The sequence below is a fragment of the Lutzomyia longipalpis genome, chromosome 2 (assembly GCF_024334085.1).
Source record: "Lutzomyia longipalpis isolate SR_M1_2022 chromosome 2, ASM2433408v1".
NCBI classification, from domain to species: Eukaryota; Metazoa; Arthropoda; class Insecta; order Diptera; family Psychodidae; genus Lutzomyia; species Lutzomyia longipalpis.
The window spans coordinates 15,373,659-15,399,167 of record NC_074708.1 but is presented as its reverse complement, the minus strand read 5'-3'; the positions used below and the strand labels follow the sequence as shown (position 1 = coordinate 15,399,167).

At 36.9% G+C, this 25,509-nt stretch overlaps 3 protein-coding genes across 7 annotated transcripts in view; all 3 read right to left on the bottom strand.

The window, feature by feature from the left end:
- Positions 1-25,509, bottom strand: part of LOC129790865 (UNC93-like protein) — a 1,060,245-nt gene that overhangs the window by 526,453 nt on the left and 508,283 nt on the right. The window lies entirely within an intron of this gene.
- Positions 1-25,509, bottom strand: part of LOC129790850 (cleavage and polyadenylation specificity factor 73) — a 566,536-nt gene that overhangs the window by 526,453 nt on the left and 14,574 nt on the right. The gene's annotated exons all lie outside the window — the stretch shown is intronic.
- On the bottom strand, positions 19,710-21,601 carry LOC129790895 (uncharacterized). Its single transcript, XM_055828730.1, has 2 exons — positions 21,541-21,601; positions 19,710-21,297 (listed from the first exon to the last, which is right to left on the bottom strand). Coding segments are annotated over exons 1-2 (1,173 nt in total). The 5' UTR covers positions 21,542-21,601; the 3' UTR covers positions 19,710-20,125.

The following is a 25,509-nucleotide window of genomic DNA, read 5'->3' as shown; positions in this document are numbered from 1 at the left end:
AGAGAGTAATCGCACCATTTCCGCTACAAACAAACATACACCGACATTTATCAAACTGTGATAAGAGCAATCAAACACCGATGCATATGCGTCATGTATCTCAAGAAAAATTAAGTCAGATAGGTCGTTAATTCCATTTTTTTAACTGCTTTTTCTTTACAAAGCCACGCCTCCTTGATTTCTGTATTTTAAGATTAATTAATTACGATATAAGCATTGGTGCATATGCTTCATTCATTAAGATAATTTTACGTAATTTTAAGTAAATAATTTTAAAAATTTTCCAAATATTTTCAGAAGGAAATTAAAAATCAGTTTGTTTTTTATATTCAAACTTAAAACTTTTTATTGGTTTTCTTCGAAAATAATATTAGAGCAGCTTCAAAGTGAATAAACTCCTTTCCAAACTAACCAACCGAAAATTTTCTCAAAAATTCTTCAAAGTTTTCTTAATAAAAAACCAATAAAATACTTAATTCTTTCGGCATTCAAGCAAAAGTTCCTGTAGAAGAATTTTGAAAAACGGATAGTTCAAAAGCAAACCTCATCCCAATACTTTATTAATGATCCTCCCCTCGATCTCCACGCTTCGCGACTTTATCCCATTGAGATGTGCGCTTTGTGTTGGCAAGAGAGAAGCCATGAGAAATGCCAAAAGCAGACAATGATCACCTTTTTAGCCTACAATAAATCGTCTCACTAATTTAGATGTATTCATTTGTACATTTCGAAAAAGGACGCGCGGGCGACTGCACAGAAGGTTTGGAAGCGAAAGAAAAACGGTAGCAACAATAAAAATCCATCTGATTTCTAAAGAAAAACTTTTCTTTTAATGCTCACCGAGAGGAACTTGTTAACAGGGCATTTGTGAGATGAGGTGGGGGGATAATGTCTATCAAGGAATTGATTGTTTTTCTTGGGAAGTTTCTCAACACGCCTTCAATCAAATTTTCTCCCTCACCCCATGGGTAAAAACAGGGCTCTTTTCTGTGGTCGCTTGCGCCTTGGAAGAATGCATTATTCATGAATCTTTGCATATCGGCTTTTAAGAGGAGCAAAAGGATCTCTTTTTATGAGCGCGCATGCACCTTATTTAGGGATTTTTTTTACACATCACTGCAAAGCCCTCTTCACGGTGGATAAGACAGGCGCTCCACACTAATTGGGTTCCAATAAAATGGAAGTCATTGAGAATTTCCAATAGACCGTGGTACAAAAGGACTCGATTGCCATGGCAGTCCATTTTTGTATAGAAATTTTCTCATTATCAGCACCTCCATGTCATTAAAATCGTGAACAAGGATGATCCACGAGCAGCAGGATAAAAGGATGCTTCGGCAGAGTTTAAAAGCGGCTCCAGTTGAATGCATAATTTAGTGCCTTGTGAAGGCTAAAAACGTCCTTTTGTAGTTGCTCAAATGAAACCATTGATTTGGGGAATTTGGTTATTTATCACTCCCTCCTTTTTTTTTTCAAAGAAATAAAAAGTTATGATCATGCATTTTCTCCTCTCCATATATAGTTTTGTATGACTTAGGAGAAAATTATTGCCATCCACCCTCAAGCCATTCGAATAGAGATGTTGCCAGGGAATCCGATCCATTCGAGACAGGGAGGCTCGTAATTTTTGCTTATGATCAGCAAGAGATGGGCAATAGAGACGCCGAAAATCGTGGCTCATTCACGTCCAGGGTAAAAATGAAGAGCTAGACCCGCCCTTGAGCAAACAAAAATTTGAGTGGTCTTTTGTCCGCAGATGATGTGGAACGAAATGTGCTGAAAAGGTATACGGCAAAATTGATTGCAACTCTTTTGCTCCTTTTTCCTTTGATGTTTTTATGATGAAAAATATATAGATGATTTTATTCTTTTTCACGTGAAATTTATTTTAAGAGGTGCATAGAACATAACAGAATGTTTTTCCTTTTGCGGGCACCTTTGGAAGGGGTGGGGGGGGGGGGGTCATGAAGTCAATTGAGCTCTGGGGTGTCGTTGAGTTAATCATGCGATGGGGGTTGCAGTGTGCCCGTGGAGACATTCTTTCGTGTCATGTTATCGAATTAGAAAATAAATATTCATCGCCTCAAATGTGTGTTCTAAGAGCAATGTGTATTTGCATAGAGTTGTAGGCGGAATTGGTGTTTATTGAAGAGACACGGAATGTCGCAGCAATTTGTTTACACAATCCACTATCGCATCATCACGTAATCTCCGCCCCAAGAGAAACCATAAAGAGACTCACTGTAACTCCCAATTGGAATTAAGTAATCTCAAATGTGAGATATCAGGGCAGGAAATCACTTGGACTTGGGGTTAATGCTCTACTGCAAACACTACTAGAGAAGGAAATCCACAAGAAGTCAACTCTCTTAGCCTGTATGGGCTCATGAGGAAATATTTGCTGTGATATTGTTGCCATTCCAAAATCCATGTGAATTGATTTTATTTATTTGATATATATTAGTACGTTGTGGGAAATTGCGTGGGTGGTTTGCCAAAAAAATTCCTCAACAATCAACGAGGGTTTGGGAGAATAATGCGAGGGATCTTCCCTAAGCCATCGTTGAATTAGTACGCAGCAGCTGCTTAATTCAAATTTTATTAGATGGGGGAGGATTTATTAGATCCACGTGTTGATAGGCATAATCAAATCATAAAATGATTGCAATAAATAATTCTATAAGGGCTCAGATTGAGGAAATAGATTCTTAAGGAGCCATCGTTTGAGAAATTTCTTTATATCAAAATATAATAGTGGAGTAGAATAGGGTAAAATAATGGAAAAAATAGAAAAGAAATGAATATAATGAAAAAAAAATAATAAAAATTTCTTAAAATAAAATAAATAATTTAAAAAATAAAATAAAAATCTATAAATGTCGTCTTTGATGAAAAGAATTCTCATTGATCTGCAAACTGAAAGGAATATTATTTGTTTGCGAAACATATTTTCCTCATGTTCTAATGATTTTTAAAACTGATTCGAGAATCTAATGCGATAGAACGTTTTTTCTACGATTTATCAATTTTAATAAAAAAGTTTATCGAGATTCCTAAAAAAACTTTAATTAAAGATTTTATGAGTTGATGAGCTTGTTGATGAAAATATTTCACGAACCACTGGAAATGATTCTAAAATCTTATAAATTGTTTCGCAAACATCCGGAAAATTCTGAGCATTTCTTAAATTTTTCATTAATTTTGTTTTAGGCTTTAAATTTTTTTTAATCTAATTCCTTTTGAGAATCTTATTAATTAAGCTGAACATTTTATGAATTGATTTGTGAATCTCTAAAATTATTGAATTATTCAGCAAAAATACCAAGTAAAAACTTTAAAAAATATATATAAAAATTTTTTCGCTTGATAGTAATTCAAAAACCCACAAAAATTGCATGGAATATTAATTTAGAGCAATAACGACGGGCTCTAACTGATTTCTACTCAAAAATTGCCGAAGAAAAAATTTTCCCCAATTCAATTGACATCAAATTGGTGTGAAATTGAAAAAAAAGAACGTTACGAATTTAATCCTAAATCTCAAAGAAAAATTCATCTTCTTTGCCAACAGTTAAATCGTTTAGCCAAACTTCGAGGGCACGAATCAATTTTTTTGGCGGCTACGTGACCAAACAAAATGCAGCAGAAATTCACTTTCAATCGTTCGAGAAAATTAGCTCATCTCCCCTATTTTATGGGCTGTTTATGAGTTCATAAGTATCGATGATGACGGTGCGCCAATAGAGCTACCACTTCAATAAAATAACCCATCTTAGACCAAATACCAGATCTCTTTGGACAAATTCATCAATCTCCTTCGTGGCTGATTGCTTTTTTCTTCTACGTTTGGATTTAATTAAACCCCAAACACGAGGAGATTTTCTTAATTTAATTTCCAGATTGAGTGTCTTCAGGGGGGCAATGGTGGTTCCACCAGGTGAGTGGCCACAGAGAGAGAGAGACGATGGTTCGAGAGGAAGCGATCGGTGTGTACTTGAATTTCAAGAATATCCGGTCCGAACCTAAAAGAATTCAAAAATCTCTTTTGTACTTTTGGTCATAAAAGAGAGAAAGAGAATAATTTCCGACACTTTGACACTTTTTGGAGTGTATGACTCTCTTCAGGGGCCCCGAGATGCTTCCCATCCATTATGTATATTTCGGATGACACAGAATGTACGTATATAGCATGAGAGACCCCAGAGAAATTCATCCTTTTCATCTTTCGCATCTCGTGCGTCTTTTGTTGCATCGCCAATTCACATTGAGAGCCAGTTCCGCAGAGCGAAGGTATTTCTGCACAGTCCATCGATACGCATGTTAATGGAATGAATACGAGCAGGGAGGAAGTTGGGCAAGAATGGTAAATTGGGGCGTGATGCCATCAATTAGGTCTTCGATTCGAATGTGGGTCAGACAGTTGACCAACAGCGCGCACACCCGTAGAGTTGTCTCCATCGCAACGCATATTATGTAGTATTTTAATCATGCAGAGACACAGTGTTGATAGCCCAACCAATTAACATGACGCACAGGCAGCTGGGGTGTGTGTGGTCCATCAGGTGCTTCGACAACTTCATGTGCTCTCGCATAAGGCGCGCATAGAGTTGCCCATGAGTCGCTTTGGATCTCTATCTCGCGGATGCATCAATTTCCACGGCTATTTAATAATATCGTTAGATAGGTATCGGGGGTCTTAATAAAAGTCAATTTGTGCGCGTGTAAATAACCATCCCGTGGCGTCTCTCAGAGCGCCACACGCTCCATCAGCTTCCCGGGCGGATTCCCATAAATATCATCTCGGCCCGCGATATTGGACTCATGTCAAATTTTACACAAAACTCCTTCATTATTTCCCACTTCTTGTCATGGGGCGATTTTAGGCAGTGCGTGGTGGACTATGCACTTGCCCATTGAGCTCATTTGTGGTGGAAAAAAAGGGTCAAAAGCTAAAGGATTTTATCGACTGCCATCTAGGATTTTATAACTCCAAAAATTTGCCTTACATCCTTGAGAAATTCAACCAAAAGGACCTCCATGATCTGGGAAAAAATCACAAAAGGAAGAAATCCCTTGAAATTCCAGAAGGAATCTTAACTCGAAAGAATTTGTTGTAATTAACCGAAACTAAAATATGTAGCATAATGTAGCTAATAAAAGGAAGAATTTATTTCATAGAAAAATTTGTAGGTATTCAATGATAGGATCAATGATAATTGAACCCACAAGAATTTCTTAATAATTCAAGATAAGGACTTTGTGAGAAACTAAATAAAAAAGCTATTCGAAGGACGTAAGAAGGATTTAAAAACAATAGAGGAGTCAAGTTTAATGAAGATTTAACAGCTTTCTGCAATTTTTCGTTTAAATCTAACATTTGGCATTTATTTTCTAATGTTTGACATTTGGTTCTAACGTTTTATGTATCTGACATTTGATATTTCTTTACTTTACTTACTTGTCTTACGTTTTTCAATTCTCGACAAACGTTGATCCTCATCCATAAATCTAAAGCTTTTTATAATGTTTAGTTTGTGTAATATTTCTAACGTTTGACGTTTCATTTCTAACGTTTGATCGTTAATTTTATGATATTTGACATTTTTAGCATTTTACGATTGATTTATTAGGAATATTTAAAACAATTCATGATATAATTTCCTATTCTGAAAGCAACCATGGTGTGACTCGCTAAACTACTCATCAACTTAAAATTTAAGTAAAATTCCTTAAATGCTTGAGGTCCATTTTGAGCTATATTAGCTGTGATTCTTTTTGGTTTTTTATGCATTCTTCTCTTCTTAATAGAATTCCTAAATTCTTTCGATGATCTCTCGACTACTTTGCAATATCTTCAAACTCCGCGGGCACCATTTCTGCGGCTTGTCTGCCTGCGCAATCACCAAAAGTCTCAACCGTCTGAGCGCATTCGATTTAGCATCTCCTATATATCTGATGGATCCTCAGGTCTATTTACATGTACTTTGCATATTTTTCCCACCGACGCAAGATAGCTCATCTTCATTCCCGCAAAGCAACTCTTCTTTGCGGGAATGGCGCGAGAGTGTGCTCTGCAAGGCACATCGTGAAGACGTTGCAGCGAGGAGGACAGCACGCCAGAGATAAAGGCACACCACTTTTGGCCGACACTTTCATTGGAAAAATGCTCAATTTGATCATCTTCATTGTATCGTTGTGGCCACGCAATTCCCGCATCTCTATAATAAAGTCATTTAATGTTGCAAAATCATGGGCCAGAGTGGTGGAGAAATTGAAATTGGCACACCACCGGCGAAGAGTCCATTGAGGCTGCTCATTCCCAGTGAGGCAATGCACCATAATTCTCAATTCACCGTAAAAATATTTTATTAGTTACATACAAACTAATTGACATCCATTGGAGTTTCCCCCTCAATTTATTTGGTGATTGCCTTTTCTCGACCTCACTTCCATACAACATCGTCTTCTGCCTTATGGCTTCTGCAAGAAATTGAGTGCGCACCACAACAAACTGGAATAATGGCAATGGAAAAGACCTCCCAATCTTCTGCATGTATAAGACCAAAGACTCATTCTCCTTTTGGTACAATCAATTGGCATTTTGTTTCAATGAGACTTCTCTCAAGAAGGTTTCCTCAAAAGAAAAGTATTGGAAGCAATAATTCTGGGGTAATCCTCCTTTAACATTAACATTATTTTGATCTTGTAAGGTTCAGTGGAGTCAAATCATACCTTATTTATTTAAATTGTTAACAATTCTTTTTTGTAAGTCATTAAAAGTAATAAAAGAAGCAATCAATGAGTTATAATTACTTTTAAAGATTTTCTGCTAATGGTTATTTTTTAAATTTCCTAAAGGATTATGTTTTCCAATGAGACTCCAATTTGAATAGTTTTATAATCCCCTAAAAGGAGATTATGCATTCTACCATCCCTGCCCCCTTCACCCTTCTTTCCATTAATTTATCTTCCCTTTTTCCCAAGAGAAGTTCCATCAAAACATCTATGTATAGACTCTGCAGCAGAGAGAGGGTTAAGAAGTAAAACGAATGATTACCTATGTTGCAGCAATGGTGAAAAAAGAGCCTTCAATTGTCCATGCAATCTCCCCGCAGTGGAACAATAAATAAATGCACAGAGAAAGACCTCTCCTGAGTCTCTTTATCAGGACAATGTCACTCGTTGATCAAGACATCGTCACTCAATCTCTGTGGCCGCTGCATTTGCAAGCCAACAACACCGTGTGAGAGATCTCCGTCTTCCCATGGCTGATGGATTGAAAGTCGCCCTCCGGAGTGGATTTGACTCGTATGCGGGCGACGCTGTCCCTCAAATCACCCGCGAGTCGCGCAGAAATTTCTCCGTCGTAAGACAATTTGGGTGATTTTTTTGAGTAATAACAAAACGGCGAAAAATGTCACGAATTGTTGCCCAATACACCGACATGGCGGCGATTTGCATAAATCCACCTTGGTTGGGGAGTTGCAATCAAATTCATCTCTCGCCATCGCGCGCGGAGATATTGAGATAAGTGGCGGCAGGAGCCAATTGAGCCTCCCTCTTCCCACTCAATTGATTGACACTTCCGCCTGACTCCGTGACTCTCTTCTTCGGTGTACATTGCAATTGCATCTGGGTTTTGCATCTCCCCGGCGCGCGGGTTTCTTCATTCAAAACAAAAATGAGTTGGTTACCTTGTAGATTAGGGATTAATTAAAAAACGTTGAATGATGAAAGGTACAGGAGTTTTGTTTTTCTGTTAATTGTCTTGAGAAAGATCCTACCAGGGCATGAATTCTCTAAGAGTGAAAAACTCCCGTGATAAACTCCTGAAGGCTTTAGCGCTTTAAAAGAAACGTGATGCATTATTATTCTTAGAGGATCAAGCTCACGTGAAGTTTTCCTCATTTTTAGTCAGCGAAAAGCCTTCAGGAGTTTATCACGAGAGTTTTTCACTTTTAGAGAATACAGCCCCAGGAGGAGAAAAATTAGAAAAAAATATTTTTTTTTCAAGGCGAAAATCACAGAAATTGTTTTAAATATATTTATGAAAACGTCTTGGTAAAATAACAATTAAATCAATTTAAATAGATTTTTGGCTAAATCTCTGTTGTATTTGCTTTATTCCATTTCAAAATTATGGCATTGAAATCTCTGTTCAGTCATTAATTTTGTTAGGAAGAGAGAAGCTGGGAAAATCAGATTAAGAATTAGGAAAAGCTCAAACTTTTCATATTTCTCAACAAGGTTATAAACCGTTGTATGATTTTATTAATCCGAACCTATTCTGAAATATTAAAATAAATCGTTCAAATTCTTTTCCCTTTTAAAACCTCTAAAGATGCAAAAAGTCTTCAAACATCTCCTTAAAAAATTTTCTTCAATCCCAAATCTACTTTTTCTGTTAAACATTTCAACTCTATTTTGCATCTTTCCTCGTCCTCGTGCTCTGATTTATTGAATTGCAATTTCTCCGGCATAAGGAGGGCCTGGATAGCAGCCAGAAAATGTGGTATCCACACTCACACAACTCCTAATTAGCTTCCTTTGCCACATCGTACAAAGTGCTTCTGTGTAGTACATCGCAATTCTTCATTAAATATATTACCCCACGCTATTGTTCTGGCCAAGTGATCGGCGGTATGGAGAGCGAATGCGGCCCCAAAAGAGCAGGGAGCCCCACGATGGTCAAACTGATCGTCTTATCTTGTCGATAGATTAATAATCCCTCGCGGAGAGATTATCGTATGAATCCTCCTTGCTCTTTTCCGCCTCTCTCACATCTTCGCCGCGCTGTTTAAACAATTTTTCGTACGGAACGTCCGGCCTATTCATATTTTTGCCACAATATTGCATGGAGGGTTTTATTCTTCCCCAGTAATACATCACTGAACTATAATTACTGATATTATCGGGACAGACGTGCCTGGGCTGCGGCGGTGGCTACGATGGAGCCGTTTATGGGGAGATCCTCGCAGATCATCTCAAGGGCGATCACTTGCGATCGCGCAACAAGTGGATATGTATGGGCAATCTATTGCTCAAATATGATGTATGACATTGCCGAACATTATTGGTTCACTGACAGACCTCGCGTCCAAATTATGATCTCTCTTCTCTCGACAGGGTAGTTAATTGCAAGAGATATAATTGAGACGCCTTAGTTATAGGGTTTTGGGTCCTTCACTGCCCCAAATTCCACGCCAATTTTAATACCTTGTTATGGGGTTGTGTTTATTCTTTAGCTAGCATTTTGGGTTGCACGTGCGTCTCCCCTCTACTCTACACTCTTTTATTTTGCACTGAGAAATAAATTTTGGTGTTGAATATGGAAGATTGTTCAGTAGGAATCCAATTGGACGAGAAGAATCATTTTTTCAGTTTAGATTTAAAAATTATATTGTTTAATAGTATTATGTATAGTGAGTGCTGAAGAAATATGCTCTATTTTAACGACCATTAACGCTGTTTAAAATTAAATCGATAGGTATGATTTAATTAATAATTTTATTGCAATTTTGTGACAAAAAGTTCTTCTGTTGATAAGATTTATTAATAAATTCCCTCACATAGTCTCTAATTTAATACTTTTATCTAATACTTAAAGAGATTTAATCATCCCTTTTATAGGCTTCCTAAGAAGTCTGGGAAGCACCGAGTTTTCCTTCATTAAATCAAAAGGAGGACAACCTCCTTATCCTCATTTCCTGTTCCCTAGGAATAAATTGCAAGACTGTCGGACACGCCCTATCTGCATAATCTCCCAGCGCGTATCTGTGTGTTTGTCTCAATTGATTTCATTATAAGTCCACTGTGAGAGAATTTCAGTGGAAAGATAGACAAAGATTTTTATTGCTTCCCAAGTTGCGATTAGCATCTCCCACCTTTCGGAGAGACCTCTTCCGCTTAAGCCTTCCGTCAGGTACAAATAGGACGATTGGGGGTAGCCCATCCATTCAATTGATGGCCTCACGAAAAGTCCATCTCCGACAAAAAGGAGTGTTTAGGAGCGAAAAGAAGTCGCTAAAATAAATGTCGATTCACTCACAAATTGAGATGTAAGAGTCTTCTGTGCTTGGCGATTATGCAAAAGACTTCGCGGGCTGAGGGCGCTGCAGAAAAAAAAGGAAGACGAACGGGCATAGGAATTGGATGGGTAAGGCTATACCAACAATGGGTACCGGTTTCCATGCATCATTTAATCAGTGGCGATCGGTGCACTGAGTAAGCATAAGAAATGCCATGCAAATTCTCGCTAAATGATTCCTCGTCCTCAATTTGCTTCGTTGTGAACTGTAATCGTCTACTTCTTGCAGCAATGCTACGACAATCCTCCGCATATATGAGAAATTCCCATGCGATCGTCGATCATTAGACAAACAGCAATGGCATTCTTTCGTGCTCCCGCAGGGTCATGCTTCCTCTTCCCCACCCTGAGGGGGATGATGTTGAAACCTAATCCAATCAGAAAGGGGATCTACACGCGGGGGGAGCATTAATAGTAATTAAATAAAAAAGAAGTGGAAATCCATCGCGAAGGTTTCGTGGGCAATAAATCATCCACCCAATAACAAGTATTATGATTTCATCGCCCCATTTGCGGCAAACGAAGATAAATAGCTGCGTGCGATAATTTATGGAGACCCTCGCATGTATCACTGTTGCGCAAGAGATGATCACCTCTTTTTTGGGGAAGCATGGGGAAGATTATGCGCGCGCGCAAGAAAAAAGGGGACAGGGCCGCGTGGTGCTTCCGTCCTCACTCTCAACTTTCCCAAATCCAATCTCCGCTGAGATAAAAATTAATTATCACGCATATCCATTTAACATACACACACATACATGAGATTTTGAATTCTTAGATGCCACGATAAAGCAAAATGGGGAAGGAACTTAGAAATTGCATTCCACACAACACGATGACAGGCTTTAATTTCTGAAATTGCTTATTAAGCAAAAGAGAAAATTTCCATTTCAATTGCAAAGCTAATTCTCTTTTACCATTGCTGCTAACATTAAAGGATGTTGGAATTAAAAATACCAGAGAGGAAGAATGTATAAGGACTACTTCTTGATCAAGATTCGCGAATTTTGATTAAAATTCACATTAAAGATTTATAGTAAGAAATTGTATTTAATTCTCTAATTTTATTAAGAAAGATAATAAAAAAAATCCCAGATGTCTCCATAATAATAGGTTCAATTCAAGCGGCCAAGAGTAACTTGAAATTTTGATTTTTTTTAATAAATCAAAACAAACCCAGTTTTAGTATTCTGCGATATTTAAATTTACCTAATTTTGGGATAATAAAGATATTTTTGTTTCATTAACCCTTGGAATGCGGAGCGGGGTCGTTGAACGACCCCAGCCCTATATTTCGTGCTATAACTTAATAAATATAAAAGATACCATTCCCATCTTTTGGAAATAAGTTCTTTGGTTATCTGAGGAGGTTGTGTAAAAATTTCAGCTCAATCCGTCCACCACAAGAAAAGTTATTAAGGAAAATGTAGAAGAAGGAAATTCAAAAATTGGTGTAACGGCCATGCTGCGGAAAATTTTTTAGAATGAAGTTAGTCACATCATAAATCATATGGTTGAAGGGGGTTGAAGGGTTGTGTTTACTTTTTCACTTTACCTTCTCAGTGTCAGAATTATCGCGAATAAGTGACATAAACAACATAAAACATAATTATAAGCATATAAATGTGCAAAACAATAAAGAATATTCGAGAAATATTGCCATTTATCACGGTGCGGGAAGTGAGGGGAATGTGGGGAAGTAGTGAAAGAAATAGTGGTTGCGGTCAACTTCGTGGCAAATTTCTCACGAAGAAAGCGTGAAAAATGAGTGAAAAATGTTTTTCCCTAATATCTTCTTCTGCGTGTTTCCGGGTGGCGAATTTGTGGTGCAGGGGGCAAGAGGACTATATAAGGAATCTATAGGCACTAACCCGACAACTCCAGGTTGTATAGTTTGGGAGAAAATTGGCCTTCTTTTTGGGGTCGCTCAACGACCCCACCTTCGCATTCTACGTAACTACCAAGGCCTCCGCGTTCCAAAGGTTAAATTTTTTTTTACAACAAATTGTATTACCATCAAAATCAGAATTTGCAATTGATATTCAAAAAATAATTCTAAAGTCGTAAAACATTTTTTAAACAAAAAAATAAAAAAGGGTTTTTTTTTTAAAATTATTTTGAGATTTTTTATATTAATTAAATCAATGAATTGAAAATGTTAATTAACACTTAGAAATTCTAGCTTTTCTTGATTGAAGAATAGAACGCAATTGAAAAAAAAATTAGGAATGATTGGGGCAAAATAAGTCACTCAATGGTATGAAAAAATCAGAGAATATTACATTTCTGGCAAGGTGGAGCAAAATTGTCTGAAAAACAGGGTGGCAATTTCGCTAGATATTTTCTGCTTTTTCCTTAGTTTTTTTTTCTAAACTCTTGAATGACTTTTTTAACCCGCTTTCCCATATTCTTTAACATTTTTTTTGTATTTCAAAGGAGGAAGACGATTTAAAGATCTTTTGCAAATCTCATTGAATTTTTAACGCTTACACCTTTGATTTCTTGAATCCTGCTCCCAGACCTCCTCCGCATTTATTTAACAACAGAACATTTAACCCACTTACCCAAAATAAGTACCTTCGCGTCGATCTTCCTCCCCCTTCTGAATGGATGCAGATGATTGCCATTTGGACGTGGCTGCTGTGGCGCGTGGTTCTCCCGAATGATGAGGCAATAGGCTTCTAATTAGTTCACGTTAACACTCACCTGGGACTTAATGAATGTGTCCAACTTGTTGATTGGTCTTAATTGCATTTCTGACCATCTCGGTGCATGGCGTTGAAATCTCCCCGAATTGCTCACCTCCAAGAATAAAAAAAAAGTTTTTAAAAAAAATTCGAAGCGTGGTTTTTCTCTCTGGAGAAGAAGAAAAGAGAAAAGATTCGTTTTGCATTCAATCAATAAATTATGGAATCTTATTGATGCTTCCAGTGCACGTCCTTTCTTCACCATCTTACACACACGGAGGCTTCGTCGTGTTCTCCGGGCGACAACAATGGTGTCAGGGCGAAGATGTTTTTATGAAAAACGATTGTCATTTATCTCCGTAGAGGTTTCTTGTGCAATTTTTGCACCATAACTGATTTTTCTAAATTTCTTGGACATTTTTTTCGTACCTCATGGGTGCATCCCTTACGGATTCTTCACACCTCTATTCTTGTCAATAAATTCCGTTTTGCCATTGATGCTGTTAGGACGATCGTCTTGGATCATAGATCTCTTGCAGGGTCTCTAATTGTCCCCTTTGTTGGGAGGGATCTTCCTTTCTTCATATAACGCCAAACTGATTAATGCTGCATTTAAGATTGTGCACAATAAAGGAATTTCATAAATTTTCCTTCCTAAAGAGGCGACCCCCTCCTTCTTTTAAAATTTTTCGAATGGACCCCTCGCGGCAAAAGGGTTCCTTTTTAACCATCATCAACCAACTTTTCTGCAGCCAATAGAAGTGGAATTAATTGATTTTTATGTGTGTACACAATCGGCATTTGAAGGCATCGAACGGAAGCAAAGAAGAGAGCAAAATCAATATTTTCCATTGATATTGGGAGAGACAATAATTGCTACATATTTAATTCATTGCCGATCGTAAATTTTTGCCATCAAATACTGCATAAAAATGGGTGTTATTCTTGCGGAGCAGCAGACAAATGGATTATTAAATTCAATAAAAGGGAAAGATTTTTAACTCAATGGAGCCCCCCAGATGGGAAGATATGCGCTTGAGATCTCACCGGGCGGACAATGAGGATGATGTAAACAAACAAAACCAGTAGCTTGTGACGGCATGGTCCACCCACCACCCCAGGGCAGACGTTTTTCAACTGAATCAAAGACTTTCTTTGCTGGTACCAACAGTATGTTTCAAAAGGGCGGTTCTCTCATTGTATTCAATTGGGTTGAATTGCAATTCATTTGTGGAGTAAAATTCAATTTATTTTTGTTAATCATGGAGATTAATTTCTGCGTAAACGTAAAAATGTTAATTGAACTGAAGACGTAAACCGTCGAAACCAGAAAATTAAATCAATTCTTGTTCTTATTCTGCAAAATATTGTAACGTTTTGTGGTCGTATCCTTGCTGTCGTCCTGTCCGAAAGAATGGCATTCGTGATTCGCCACCTTTTCCGCCTCAACACCCCATCCCTTCAGAGGTCACTCAAGCCTTAATTCCCTACCACCACTTAGCTTCCGAAGGGCCCCAAAGGGCCTCAGCGAGAAGCGTCATTGAGGGCAGTAGGAAGGGGCGTAAGCGGCGCCAAAAGGGGAAGAAATGGCCCGTCTAGAGAGAGGGCCTTATGAGGGGGAGGGGGGCAAAAAGGGGCAATACTCACGATTGATCCGCGATGTGTCTCCAACGATGGTTGTCCATCAACTGTCCTCTTGCACTTAATGTGCAGTGGGTTTTATTGGGTGGCTCGGTATGGAGCCGAGCCGAATTATACGAGTTAAGGCAAAAATCGTTACAATATAAATGGCGCAAGAAATTACTATTAGACTTTTAAAAAATTTGCTTTAATTAGAATTAGAATTAGAAAATTCTCCTGGTTTCGCGAAACTTTAGTAACAAGATAGGTTTACGAAACAAGAGAATCGCGAAACAAATTTTTACGATAAACTGTTCGCATTTCAAAATCATTTTTGGTCTAAAACTCTCATAGATGTCGTTGATTGTTCCTTCTCAATGTACAAAATTCACACAAAAAATTATTATTTTATCGCACACTCTTATGGAACAAACTCTTCCTTTTGATTCCATCAATGAAAGCAAAAGAACCACCGGGAACGATCGATTGGAATCGCTTGAGATGGTTCCGAATAGAAGACAAACAAGCAATTAATTCACCCCTAATTACACCCTTATAAGCGGACAATTCATAAATATTCCGCTTCTTAATCCATTGGCATTGAGAGAAACTGCAGACAATAAATGCAAAGATCGTCCGTATGTCTCGCCGTCTTTTAGAGAAGGTTTTTGTATTTTTTCGACAAAAACTCATGGCTCTCTCTAAAGTCTCCCAAAATGAATAGACGTGCAGAGACACTTGTGTGATGTAAAAATCGTATGTTGAATTCAACCTCCCCCCTTCATCTCAATATACAAAATTTTTTTTTTAGAAAACAGATGAAAGAGAAAATCCGCGGGCGAATACAATCAAAAGTCACTCTCCTGTAAAGATCTCCATTGTTAGCGATCGCATAAATGATCCTGTGAGTAGTGCTTTTGTCTAGTGCATTCCCCGCACATGGAACAATAAGGGTAGAAATCCCAAAATTGAACTTGGTACGGCACAAAAGAGGAATGCCTCACCCTCCTTGGAAAAAAAATCCCCCAACTATGAAAAATTTTTACTGCACAGACCGTAAATGTCAGGTAGAGTGTGCATAATTCATATTTCTCGCTCGTATTTCAAAATGTGTGCTAAATTAAAAACACTAGAAGCAATCAACTGTATCGCAATTCTACCCCTAAGTTCCTTTTTCAACCACTCCTCTCTGGAATAATTAGACTTTTTTTCTTGTTGATTTTGTGAAGAAAAACTCTAGGGTTGCGTTTCAATGGAACTGCGATGCGAGGTTGCAGTCAAAAGGTAAATTATTTCCTTGTATTGGTACTTCTTAGAAATCGAATCTTGATATTGGAATTAGGGGCTACTTTGCGAAAAAAATAAACCAAAAGAGCAATTTTTATTTAGAAATAGGGGTTCCAGTGACGAAAAAGAATTATTGGCATTGAAGGTGTAAATTTTATTTCCTCGCAACTGAAACACTTTGCAATTATTCATTTAACCGGAGTCATTTCAGTTTTACGAGAAGAAAAACTTTTTTTTATGCATACTTATAAGTCAACATAGAAAATTTTCCGAGTGTACTATATATAGTAGAATGACAAATCTGGGTTAAAGAAAATAATGTTTTAACCTCTAGGCCGCCAAGCGGGGTCGTTGAACGACCCCACCGCTATATTTCGTGCTATAACTCAATAAATATAAAAGATAGCGTTCCCATCTTTTGGAAATAAGTTCCTTGGTTATCTGAGGAGGTTGTGTAAAAATTTCAGCTCAATCCGTCCACCACAAGAAAAGTTATTAACCTTTGGAATGCGGAGGCCTTGGTAGTTACGTAGAATGCGAAGGTGGGGTCGTTGAACGACCCCAAAAAGAAGGCCAATTTTCTCCCAAACTACACAACCTGGAGTTGTCGGGTTAGTGCCTATAGATTCCTTATATAGTTCTCTTGCCCCTTGCACCACAAATTTTCCACCACAAAACACGTAGAAGAAGATATTAGGGAAAAACATTTGAAGTGAGGGGAATGTGGGGAAGTAGTGAAAAAAATAGCAGTTGCATTCAACTTCGTGACAAATTTCTCAAGAAGAAATTATGAAAAATGAGTGAAAAATGTTTTTCCCTAATATCTTCTTCTACGTGTCTGTTGGTGGAAAATTTGTGATGCAAGGGGCAAGAGGACTATACAAGGAGTCTAAAGGTAGTGACCCGACAGTTCCCGGTTGTATAGTTTAGGTTCCAACAGATGGACGAGAAATTCCTCGTGCGGTGCGGCGCGGCGAGGATTTCGTGGCCCTTCGTCGCTTCGGATTGGCCGAAAAACGTTCTCGTACGGTGCGGTGAGAATGTGTGTGCCATCTCTCGCTTCTGATTGGCCGAAAACCTCGCCGCACCGCACCGCACGAGGAATTTCTCGTCCATCTGTTGGAGCCTTTTATGAGAAAATCGACTTCCTTCTTGGGGTCGTTCAACGACCCCACTTTGGCGCTCTAAGGAAGTTCCAAGGTCTTGGCGGCCTGCAGGTTAAATGTATTTTTAAATTGGAATTTACATTTTGCAATACGGTTTATCTTCCTTCCTTAACCCTTTTAACCCTTTAAGGTCCGCGATCAATCTATCGATTTGATTGAACTAAAAATAATTTTTATGAGTTCCTATGAGCTCAAATACCTAAGACATTTTTGTCAACTCAAAAATTTACGGTTTTCGTCCTTCCTGATCCTGTGAGTCCTTGGGGATGTCTTTTTCTGGACATAAAATAATCAGGGAATGTAAAGAGATAGTCTTGTAGTAATTTGGACTTAATATTCATAAAATAAACATATACAAAATGAAACATTTTCAAAATCGAGCCTTTGAGTCAGCATATGACCTAATGAACCTTAAAAGGTTAACCTAAATTTTCCAATTTTATTGAATTTGATGACAGTGACATAAAATGTTTTTATTTTCATAAAAGTCGAATGGATTCGGTTAAAGGAGGAATTAGAACCTTTTGAATAAAATTTCAAAATTTTTGGTTAAAAATTGACTTGAGAATTGAGAAATTTGTGGCACATCCGGGTAAAAATAAAAAAAAAAACGAATCCTTGATCCCTTTCTACCTCATTTCATTGCATAAAGTGCCTAAAATTCAATATTTTTCAACGATCCCAAATTTCTCTCATCCACTGTAGACATTAGCAATGCGAGGGTGCTAGGAACACGTGTGCCTCTTGAGCACCTTTTGCGAATGCCTCAAAAATGTAAGAAGCAAAAACGCGATCCCAAAAAAATCCAAGAAAAAGAAGAATCTAAGAAAAAAGGGAATAGAAGCGTGCAAAAAGTATCTCAAAATTCGAAATGGTTGGTGGGCACAATAGAAGAAGAAACATATAGCTGTGTATTTGATTTCACGCAGGGGTCTTCGGGGGAGGGTAATTTGCAAAGTGGGTGTAAGTATTGCAAATTGCTGGCAAAATTGCAGCCGCGAGGGATTAATTTTTCATATAATTTATAGAGCATTGTTTCTCTATAAGAAGTTTTGCATTTTTAGGCAATTCAGGTGCAAATTCTTCACTGTTTTGCGGCTGCCTGCTTCACTCCTCATCATGCCACGATGAGAAACTTTATGCATATGCTTTGAGATTTGCTTTGAGTTTGGCTTTGAGTCTGTGTGAGGATCGACGGGATGGTGAAGGAAGAATGTATGCCACAGCAGGGTGTCGTCGTCACTTTGAGTATTAAATGTACCAGAGAAAGGAATCTTCTTGATTGAGGGCCCATTGAGGGAATTGACGCGAGTTTTCTTCAACTCTTTTAATAGGTCAATTAGGTATCTCAAGTGTCTCCCGTATCGTTTCAATTGTTCATCTCACGTGCGTCCAACTCTATCCACACATAACATCCATCTGTGGAGGTATTTTGGGGACAAAATGAGCCCCCAAATGGCCAGTCTGAGTATCTCAACAGCAATTTAAATTTATAGTGATTTGGTAAATCGAATCAAATGGATCCTTAATGATCCCGTTTAGTGGGATGTTTATTAATTAGAATGGGGAATTTATGGGCATACCACGTTCTGGACTATACCGAATATATTCCCCCAAAATGGGAGGATTTAATATCCCATTTTCTTCCTCGAAAAAATGGGAACAACATGCAATCAAAAAGTAATTTTCACACCTTTCATTACCATAACAAGGAATATCTTATGGATAATTCGAAGCCATTTCCGACCCCTTTCCACACACACACAATCATAAATAAATGAGGAATCATCGAGGGGTGATCCTCAATTTTATCGAGAGTCTATTAACCCCACGATTTCCTTGTTCACCGCGTGGCATCAGCCACACAGCCGCCCACACCCGAAAAGGCTTAGTGGCTCCTTCGAAGGCCACACACTCAATAAATCATCCTGAGTTCACTCATCGCTTGACGTCGAGGATGATGTTGGACTTCCAAGGAAGAGCAGCAGGATGGCTCTCATTTGGGAATGAACTCGCAGACCATTTCTAAGGGCGCACCAGTGATAAATATTCACGAAGGGAGAAGAATTACTCAATGGCACCGATTAGGAATGAAATATTGATTTTAGTGTCATCACTTAACCTTCTTATTCTAATTTAGAACACTGAGAAAAAGATAACCTCTCATCAGTTATTGTTCTAAGAATTGAGTGAGGTTAACAATTAAAGATAATGCTACAAATTATGGGAACAATCCTTGGTCAGAAAAAAAGGTTTTTTAAGGAGAGGCAGAAAATCTTTTACAAATATATTTTCAAAAACAATGAAAATCCCACCAATAGGATCAATTCGGTTAATAATCTTTTCTTTTCTTACAATTCCTCAGTTATAAGATTGGCATTTTTTTTTCTAAAATCGTGTTTTTAAAGGAAAATAACTTTTTCAGTGCTCTTTAAAGATCATCAGAAATGTTTTCATGAACAACAAATCCTTTTCTTCTTTTATGGGACAACAATACTGTTTTAAATAAAAATAAATCGTCAAAATCTTACAAAACTTCTAATTTATAAGAAAAAAAGTTTTTTTGACAGAATCGACCCCAATGTTTGAATTACATATAAGATTTTTTCTCTCAATTGCATTCAAGATAAGCTCTTTGAGAATTTTATAAATACTGGAGAATACACAGAAGCTGTGCTTCTTTGAAGAGAGAATAACAGCTAAAAACCTTTATTTTTTAAAAGAAAAACAAAAACTGTTTTTGTAAAAAAAATAAACATAGTTTTTAATAAAAAAAAACAAACAAACAATCTTAGAATAAGGGATCAAGAAACTTTCATAAGGTATACCGTCATGAATAGAATAAGAATATTTTCAAAAAAAAGATAAATCAATTTTATTTAATAAGAAGTACATATTTTTTTGTTCCCATAATTTTCAGAAGTGTCTTTTACTTTACATAGTTTTTGCTTATATTCTAAATATTAGTGTTTTTATGCTTTGATATTGTGAAATAATGATTAAAATATATGATTATTAAGATAATTATAAGATTGAAAAAATAAAAAAGCGTCGACCTGATATAGAATGGCGACTTAAGTATTATTCATGCCAAATTGTAGGAAAATTAAAAAAAAAAAAGAATTTCTCCTTGAATTAGTTCAATACGATCTGCGAGAAAGTGGCTAGAAACTTCCTTTCAAACGATTCTATTTAGAAAGGCTCATACTCTAATTCGAGTAGGCTCCAATAACGTTTAGGCTATCTCTAGCCCGAAAGGATATCCAGCCAAACTTTCAAGTTCAGCATTTACGTATTTCACATATTTTTCTCTGTTTTTCAATCTTCTGAGAAATTTCAGCCAATTTATCAAGTTCTTTGATTTCTTCGAAAGGAAGTGAGTCCAATAGTTTCATATCTATTGCTTTCCTGATTTGCTTTTCTTGGCGAAGTAAATTACGAAGTTTGACCCACTTCCCAGCACGATTCTTTCTTGCTCTTTTCTTGCGTGCAGCAGATTTAGTTAATATTTGGGGTTTATTGAAGGCTTGTGGCGAAGGGGGGGGTGGTGGCTGAATTGAATGATCAAAGAGAGTTTTTAATAACTGAGAAATTTCAGATAATTCTGAAGCAATTGGTTCGTATGTTTGTGAAAAAATTGTCATGGAACATAGAACACCCGCTGAATTAGGGAAAACTGTCAAAGAGATTTTATTCTCTTCAAATGGGAAGTTTTCTTCTTGAAATTGTGGTGAAAGCCAAAATTCCGAACTTTCTTGCTGTTGTGGTATGAAAGGTTCATATCTTGTTGGTAAGGGGAAGCCATTATGCTTCAAATAAGGATGGTTTGGTAATTCTACTGGAAAACGTGGTTTTTGATCAAATTTTCGTTGTGGGATGGGAATGCGAACAGGACCCTCAAATACAGGAGGTTTTGGGATATGAAAGGATTTTGTGGGCTCAATTTTAGAAACAGGATCACAATTTTTATTGATAGAGCGTGGAGTCTTGGATGGGATTTTTGTAGATGGGGGTGGTATCAATTTGGCCTTTGTGGCCTCGCGACTTTTAGCTTTTATTTTCTTACACACTTCTCGAAATTTGTCATCAATGATCTTGCCCTGTGGCTGCTTCTCTGGTGTCTGCTTCCCCAGCAACTGCTTCTGCTCTAGCTGCAACATCTTAGGCTGAAATTCCCATGGATACTGCTCCTGTAGCACTTCCTCCTCCATGTTTAGTAGCGGCATATCCGGAAGTTGTTCATTTTGGGACTGCTGCAGTAGAAACTCCGGATGTCTATTGTCCATATTCATCAAATTATCATCGATGTCTTCATTCACGTCGAGCTCCTCTTCCCAGTATTCTCTCCGAGGTGTTGCTCCTATCTCGCTCAGAGCCAAAATCTCTTCGATGTCATTTTCTAGACATTGAATGGTGTTGCTGACGAATTTCTGATCATAATCAAAGTCCTCCACTGGAAATTTGAGAAAAAAATTAATTAAAATAAATTCAATTTATTCTAAATTAATTAGAATTTAACATTTAGCCAGCAGCCACCGACCAAGAGGCCTAGGCTGAACACAAAGTCTCGGAGTTTTTTTTTCAGAGATTTTGGTGGCTTTAATTGAATCACTAATGAAAGTTTAAGTATAATTTTTATATCACAATCTTTCATCAAAGTCTGATTTGAGATTAAAAGGAAAACCGGAAAACTCACTTTTTAATTATCTTTGCTTAACAATTTTCTTTCACAAACAATCTTCGACATTAATAAGAATTAGACTGACTTCTACGCAAGGTTTGTCCAGCTTTAAATGCACAAAATTTCAATACGTTCGTGGTTTATCATAAACATGCTCGAAAAAATAGCAGCAAGTATTTAATTTTATCTCAACTTAGAAAAAATATTTTTTTAAATATAAAATTTAATTTTTAAATTGGATTTTTTTAATTGTTTTAGTTAGCATATATGTAGGTTTACGAAGATGTTAATAATCTAAATTTAAGGATTTTCCTCCGTTTTCTTGCTTAGATTCTTAGCAAAAGAGACTGCAGAAGCCGCAAAGAGATGAACGAACGTTATAAGTACAGCAATTAGATTGAATTATAAAAATATTTTTTTTAAAGCCAATGCAACACTCTCTATTATTCTGAACACAATTGTAAAATCTTTGCTGACTTCAGAAAAAAAATTATCGACTTTTATTTTGTTCTCTCTTCTTTAAATTTGCTTGCTATTGCTGAAAATCAGCAACAATGTTGCGTCTTTACTCACAATGCTGAGTCAATGAGAAAATTCTTCTTGATTTTGTGATGAAATAATCTTTTCAATAAAATTTCATCATATTATTCAATAGAAAAGAAAATCCCTTCATTCAAATATTTCTCTCAGTGTCTTCGTGGAATAAAAACAAGGCATTTATGAATACGATTGCAGGATAATTGATACAAAATCAGCAGGGGATGGACTATATGAAATTCAAATGATGATGGATATGTAGGGAATTCAATCACCATCATCGTTCTTCTCTGGTCATCTGCCGAAGGGATGGAGTGTTTGCTTTCCTTTTTTGAACGGGGACACGTGTGATCTCGAAAGGATCTACTACAAGTGTTTCGGGACATTTCTCGATGTCTTCTTGAATTTCCAAGAATACAAGCCATCGTCAATTGCAACCAAATGACGCTACGATGGGACTTTTCATCGCATGTTGCAGAAGAGAAATTATCTCATCGGCAATAAATTTTAGCGAGTAGCTCGAGGGGTTGTTCTGTTTAAAGTAGCTCCTGGGTTGAAAGTGATTTAGCTATGAGGGAAGTTTAATAGGCACAGCACCCCGGAGGACATTAAAACAAGTGTATTTATGATCATTTTTGTGAGTGTCTCCTCGAGAAAGATTTTATGAAAAACAATCGAGACAGGGTCACCAAAAATGCCGCCAAGTGACTCGGTGGCGTCGAAAGGTGCTCTAAATCTTCTCCCTGCTGCTGGGAGATTCCACCAAATAGACAAGGATTTTTGTGGGCCATGAAACAAAGACAAACATGCCGAAGACACTGTTTGATTAGAATCTCCCAATTTTTGCCAATGTTTTGCCGGAATTTGTGTCAATTTTCTTGTTTCGATCGCAGCAGAGATGTAATTTGAGAAGCATAGCTAAAAAAGGACCAAAAGGGGTCCTGCTTCCTCTTTTTTCTTTTCTCCATCCTCAATGCACTAATTGTGCCTTCAGGAAATATGAGAAACTCATCATGGGCACTCCTTTGAGCAATAAAAAAGAATCCATCGTTAGCTGTCGCCAAGAAATAAATCCAGCAAAATATTCACTGTGACTAATAAATATGTCAAGAAGTGTCCTGATTGATGGATGTCCTCCTCGGCATTCTCTATACTATGGATATAATTTACAGTCTCACAGTAGCGATTGGGTGCCGAGATAGCAAGGAGAGTCCCCTGTAGATCCCAAAGAGATCTTGTCGTTGAAGGTGAAATTTATATTGGGTCAAGTGCCTATAGGCAAAATAAAACCCCTAATTCTCTTTTTTCGAAGAAAAATTAATACCAATCATTTAATTATTGTGTTCCACCATTTTTCAGGACACTATGCCTGTCATTAACTGTAGGAGGATTCAAAAAAGGACACTAATAGGGGTTTTAGAGGGACGAAAATTTATTTATTAATCTCATTTATTTGAGATTCTTCTTGGAGACGATTGTCAATATAAAACAAACTAGAATTGGAAGCTAAATTAATCACAAAAAAAGAGATACAGCTGAAGTATAAATATTCCCTAAGTCTGCCTAACTCACCATCTAGTCATGGTAAATATTTTTAGATTTCAGTGAAAAGTGCAATTCACATATGAAAATTGCGCAGAAAACGATAAAAGTGTTTAAATTGCGTGACAAAACGTTAAACGTTAAGAAATTTGTAGATTGCATTAAAATTCCCGTTAATTGAAAAAATGTAATAAAAATAACAAAATGTATGTATTCAAAAAAACATATTTTGTGTGTAGAAAAATGCGTATAGCGACTAAAAATGTAGAATAGCGCGAAAATTGAAATATCTTAATATATAAAGCTGAAAAGTTTGTTTGTCTGTGGCACATGAACTCCTCCGAAACCGCTGGGCCGATCTTGATGAAATTTGGTATGGGGGTAGAGGGGGTCAATACGAGTTGCAAGCGCTATATGGGATTCCGCCCCCTCCCCCCTTTATAGCGCCCCCACAGAAAAATTGATTTTTTCCCATTTTCTACCTGCTGAAGGGTCAGATAACGGGATTTTTTTATTTTAAACATTTTTCGGGGTACCGTATTATTCATCCCCCCTACTAATATACGCCCCCTTTTATAGCTTAAAATGGAGTTTGCTCACACGTGATTGGGGGCTAGGGTTTACTAGTAAATGAATAAAAGCGCAATAAAAGTGCGTAAAATGCAATAAAAATTGCTCAAAATGCGATAAAGGTCCCAAAGCGCAACAAAAGCGCATGAAATCTAAAAAAAAGAACATTTAAATGAATAAAAATTGTATGAAATGCGAAAAAGTGCACAAAATGTAAAAAAAATTGCGCATAGTACGATACAATTGTATAATCTACAACCAAAAGTGCGTAAATTTAATTAAAAATTAAAAATATTTAAGGTAATTAAAATCTTCAAATGTCCTAAAATGTGTAGAAAGTTATCAGTACTTCGATAAAAATTATTTTAAATGTTTTTATAAGTAAAATGATATTAGATAAAATAAAAAATACAAATTTTATCCACCACATCTATCCATCTATATGCATTAAATGCAGAAGTATTCACAACATTGACAAATAAATTCGCCAATAAAGTCTTTTAATATCTGTATAAAAGACATGCTTAGAATGCATTGAAATGGGAGCATTAATAGCTGCTGAAAAAAGTCTCAACACAAAACGGAAGCAAGATCGTTAAGATTTGCAGAGATTGTGGCTTTATCCCATGATTTTTATTGCCACCACATATATATTTTCCGAAAACACCATTTGATATCACCAAGACATTCTTCTCATGTAGCCTGATGATCTACCACCCAGTCAGTTTCTCTGGTGAGAGCCTTACTTGAAGCCCACAAAATACCTTGCGGGCAATATAATTGATATCTTATTTAGGGCACGGACTTTCGATCTAAACATCGAAGCTTCGGTGATTCGAAGCATCGAAGCGTATTCGAAGCACTGCAAAAGAACTGCTTCGTTTTTAAAATGCTTCGATTATTCGAATAATCGAATAAGCTTCGAAGCTTCGAGTAATTTTTAGATATTCGAAGCTTCGAAGCTTTTTGAAATATTCGAAGCTTCGAAGCATTTTAGGTATTCGAAGCGGATGGACGACTCGATTTAAAAATGCACAATTGAGCTGCGCTTATTTTTGTGAATTTGCATAGCTTTAAGAACTTTTCTTATAAAATTATCCTCAAGCGCGAAGCGCCTTTAATAAAAAACTAATGTCCTTAAGAAATTATTTTATTTTTAAAAATCTTTTTTTTTAAAGGTGTCTTCAAGCGCGAAGCGCCTTTAATAAAAAGTAATTTTCTTTTTGATAAAAAAGGAGTGAATGAATATGATTTTAAAGATTTTTTTAATTACCAATGTTTTTTTCCCGGAAAAAAAATTATTTCTAAACTATTATATTTTTTAAATTATTTCTT